The 5,000-nt window shown below is 46.5% G+C and overlaps 1 protein-coding gene across 1 annotated transcript in view; it reads right to left on the bottom strand.

The window, feature by feature from the left end:
* The window catches only part of LOC143292699 (BAI1-associated protein 3-like), a 297,052-nt gene that overhangs the window by 77,011 nt on the left and 215,041 nt on the right, over window positions 1–5,000 (bottom strand). Inside the window, 2 exon segments of the mRNA XM_076603214.1 lie at window positions 1,055–1,074; window positions 1,076–1,159. Coding sequence (XP_076459329.1) covers window positions 1,055–1,074; window positions 1,076–1,159 — 104 coding nt within the window.

Raw genomic sequence — 5,000 nt, forward strand, 5'->3', positions numbered from 1 at the left:
CAGCAAAAAATAACGTTAATCAAGCCTCCATAACAACAACAATAACACATAGACAAACCAAACAAAACCAACACACAAAAACGAATGAAATTGCTGCAGTGGATTTCATCACCACCAGTACGAAAACAGCTGTCTGTAGAAATCTCTACTTTGAAAATAAAACAAGGTAACGTTGCAGACAGAAACAAAACAAAAAACAACAAACAACACAGCTTGCTTTAAAAAAACCAAAAAAAACAACAACAACAACAACAAAAAAACACGAACAGGGAAAGGTGAAAAAGCAGACAATAGTAAAAGAAAAAAAAATGGCAGAAACAAAGAGATCCTTAGAAGAGAGGTAATTTCTAGCATAGGATGACGAGAAGGCGGGAAGGCTAATTGCACTGAAAAGTTCCCTTCAGTGCAGCAGACTAAGCGTACCGCCGCCGTTGTATTCTTTTACACCGGTGTCAAATCCGACCAGCCCAGATTAATTAACCTCGGAGTCTATGTAGACCAGCCTGAACTGACCCCCAGGATGTAAATTAGAACGAGTCAACCCCCCCCCCCCACTCCCCACCCCTGACCCCCTCGCTTTCCCAGCCCCTCAAAGCGGATACAGGTGTCATTGTAACCTCCCTTGAAATATTTCCCGGGGATAGATTTAGCACAGTTAGAACCAATACAGGATATAAAATTAGAATAGTTCCCAAACGTTTGATTCTGTTAAGTTATAATGCAGATGAGCGGGAAAAGGAGCGGTGTGGGTTGGGGAGGGGGAAGGTGTCAGTAAAGGGCCAGCCCAGACCGCCCTTTCCCCCCGCCCCCCTCCACATTCCTTTTCAATAGCTTGATTATTCTCGTAGAAAAGAGGGCGATTTTTTTTTAATTGGAAACAAATGACACTGGGGGTCATTCGAAGCAGTCCAGAAGCGAATGACCCCGGGGCAAAAGCCAGTAGGTGTTGGTGGTGGGAGTGGGAGGCTGGGGGGGAGGGGGGCGGCGGGCCGGGGGGGGGGGGTAGTTTGTGGTTGTTACACCAGCAGCCCTCATGGAAGATTCAGGGACTTACCAGACGGCTTGCTGCACCTCAGGTGATGTCGCCCTGGATGGCGTGCTGGTGCAGAATGGTGTGGGCCACTTGAGGCAGGTCCCCGGTCCACTTGTAGGACATGTCCTGTTGTCAAAGAAAAAAGTAAAGAAAAAAAAAAACCCTAAAAGAAAAAAAAAGATCGTGTCTTAATGATGAGATGTTTGTGTTTGCTTGGAGGGTAAAAACCTGATAATGACACAAAACAAAAACAACAATATAATAGAATAGAATAGAATATGTCTTTATAACCAAGGTGTACCGGGGTCACAAGGAATATTGGGGGGAGGGGGGGATAGTACATAACAAGATACGAACATAAATGGAAAATCATACACAAACACATATACAGTAGAAATTAGGATACATGCAAGTGCATATCAATATAAAAACGTGTGCATACTCACACATGCACGCACTGCACACACACACACACACACACACACACACACACACACGCATGCACGCACGCACGCACACACACACACACACACACACACACACACACACACACACAAACTCTCTCTCTCTCTCTCTCACACACACACACACACACACACACACACACTCACACGTTTGAACAGGTGCTGCATATTACCTGTGGATGGGGTAGATGACTAGATCTTCAGGTAGATGGTTGTTGATAACAACGACAGAAAAGTTAAAAAAAAAGAGAGAGAGACAGAAAGAAAGAAAGAAAGAAAGAAAGAAAGAAAGAAAGAAGCAAAATAAACAAACAACTAAACGTGGTGCATTTATTCCTGGACCATGCACTGTGACCATCTTTGAACTGGACGCTGTGTGGTCAGCATGGTTATGAAGCATCTTATGTTGTGTGATGATGAGGATAATGATGACACAGATATTTATATAGAGCCTATTCTCGGTCGGAAACCAGGCTTTAGGCGCGTATGGTGCTAACAGAACTGTAATGCATGAGATATATTTTTCTCTCTGTCTCTCTCTTTCTCATTTACTTCTTTTTATTTTTTTTTTATAACCAACCCTTTAATTGCTCTCTCTTTCTGTCTGTCTGTCTCTCTCTCTTTGTGTCTCTGTCTATTTCTCTGTCTTCCTTTCTCACCCCCCTCTCTCTGTCTGTCTGTCTGTCTGTCTATTTCTCTGTCTCCCTTTCTCACCTTTAAATTCATCCATCCAAAAACCCATTCATTTCATATCATTCAAAATGACCAAACCGTGTAACTGTGGTTTCATTTTCTTTCCAATATATTACAAGATTACATATATTTCTCTTTCTTCTCTTCATTTTTTAAAGCATACAAGCACACACACACATACACACATACACCCACGCCCCCACCCCCCACTCCCCCAACATATCAATTAAAAAAAGTGCACAAAAAACGCGAGAACGCGTACGCATAGTGAATAATTACGCGCCCGAATACGAACGTTCAAGACTCCCAGGTAAATTGCGATGTTGTCTGACTGTTCTTTTTTACCTTCAGTAATCTGCTGAGTTGTGAAGCCTTTGCAGTCTTCCTGTCCAAAAATACTTCGTCTGACGTCTTTCCCTTCGTGGGTTTTTCTTCCAAACGATTTAATCAATATAGCGTATTTTCGCCCACTGATTTTATTATTTTTCTTTCCATGTATCTTTTCTTCGTCAGAAGACACTACATCATGACTTCATGAGCAGTTGAAGACACTACATCGTCAGAAGACACTACATCATGACTTCATGAGCAGTTGAAGACACCACATCGTCAGAAGACACTACATCATGACTTCATGAGCAGTTGAGCGCGTAGGGTTACGCCGCTGGTCAGGCATCTGCTTAGCAAATGTGGTGTAACGTATATGTCCGAACGCTGTGACGCCTCCTCGAATAACTGAACTGAACAGAACTGAGCTGAACACACACACACACACACACACACACACACACACACTAACACTAACACTGTGGTGTGTGTCCATCGAGATCGATGATGACCATCGTTGTCATCCACCTGGGGGATGGGGGGAGGGTGGTGGTGGTGGTGGTGGGGGATGCTCATGAATCTATCTGTGAATGCGCAGATGGCTGAATAGTCCAATCTGCGCACGAAATGTTCGCTGACAGTTGGGGCAGACAAAGACAGGCATATCATTGTCAGGGAGTTTGTCTGCCCGTGACTTTCTGGCCTGCCTCTTCTGAACAGCTGCAGCAGTCCTGTTGGCCTCGCACAACCTTGACGCCTTTGTGCACAGCAGTGCGCCATTTATCACGGTCCACTGCAGATTCCTCCCAGGAGTCAGGATTGATATCAAACGCTTTCAGAGAGACTTTCAGAGTATCTCTGAAGCGCTTCTTCTGACCTCCGTGTGATCTCTTCCCTTGTTGCAGCTCGCCATAGAAGAGCCTTTTGGGCAGCCGATGGTCTGGCATGCGCGCTGGGACTGCATCAGGATGGTGAAGATGCTGGGAAGGGTGGCTTTTGCAAGCACCTCCGTGTCTGGGGTTCTGTCTTGCCACTTGATGTTCAGTAGCTTCCTGAGGCATGTTGTGTGGAAGTGGTTCAGCTTCTTGGCGTGTCGTTGGCACACTGTCCAAGTTTCGCAGGCGTACAGTAGTGTGGGGAGAACTACTGCTCTGTAGACCTTTAGCTTGGTCTCAAGACCAAGACCAGACATTTGCATAGAGTCTACCAAAGGTTGCGCTTGCTCTTGCAATCCTGACGTTCAGTTCATCGTCAATGGTCGCATTTCGTGACAGTGTGCTGCCAAGGTATGTGAACCGCTCCACCGCACTGAGTCTCTGACCGTTGACTGTGATGTTGGGCTCAACGTGGGGTTTCCCTGGGGCTGGCTGATGAAGAACTTCAGTTTTCCTCGTGCTGATGGCAAGACCGAAGTTCCTGCTGGCAGTGGCAAACTTGTCGACGCTGAGTTGCATTTCAGCTTCAGATCCAGCGTTGAGGGCACAATCATCAGCAAACAAAAAGTCTCTGATGGTGTCTGTCATGACCTTCGGTTTTGCTTGAAGCCTTCTTAGGTTAAACAGCTTGCCATCTGTTCGGTACTTTAGGCCGATTCCAACATCGCCATCTCTGAAGGCACCAGTAAGCATTGCAGAGAACATAAGGCTGAACAGTGTTGTAGCCAGGACGCAGCATTGCTTGACACCATTTGTGACAGGAAAAGGAGCAGATGTTTCGCCATTGTCCTGGACTCGAGCCTGCATGCCTTCATGGAATTGGCTGACCAAGGAAATAAATTTCCGAGGGCATCCGTACTTGGCCATGATTTTCCACAGTCCCTCTCTACTCACGGTGTCGAAGGCCTTAGTGAGGTCGACATAGGTGGAGAACAGATCAGCATTTTGCTCCTGACATTTCTCTTGCAGCTGCCTTGCAGCAAACACCATGTCGGTGGTTCCGCGCTCTTTCCGGAATCCACATTGGCTCTCAGGCAAATGACCTTGGACAAGGTGTGCTGTGTGGCGGTTTAGTACGATTCTGGCAAGTATCTTGCCTGCGATGGAGAGCAAGGAAATGCCCCGATGGCTATCACAGACTTGCCGGTTCCCCTTTCGCTTGTACAAGTGAATGATAGATGCACCTTTGAAATCCTGGGGCATCGTCTCTTCTTTCCACATTAGTGAGTACAGCTGATGGAGCTTCTCAGTCAGCACAGTGCCTCCATCCTTGTAGACCTCTGCTGGTATGGAGTCTGAGCCAGGTGCTTTGCCACTGGATAGCAGACGCATTGCTTTCTGGGTCTCAAGAAGTGTTGGCGGATCGTCCAGTGCTTCGTTGATGGGGACTTGTGGGAGACGGTCTATGGCTTCATCATTTATGGAGGAAGGGCGATTTAAGACACTGTTGAAGTGCTCAGCCCAGCGTTCGAGAATTTTCTCCTTCTCGGTGATCAAGGTATTCCCATCTGCACTGAGGAGGGGGGATGATCCTGATGATGCTGGGCC

This window comes from Babylonia areolata, chromosome 1, assembly GCF_041734735.1.
Source record: "Babylonia areolata isolate BAREFJ2019XMU chromosome 1, ASM4173473v1, whole genome shotgun sequence".
Taxonomy (NCBI): Eukaryota; Metazoa; Mollusca; class Gastropoda; order Neogastropoda; family Buccinidae; genus Babylonia; species Babylonia areolata.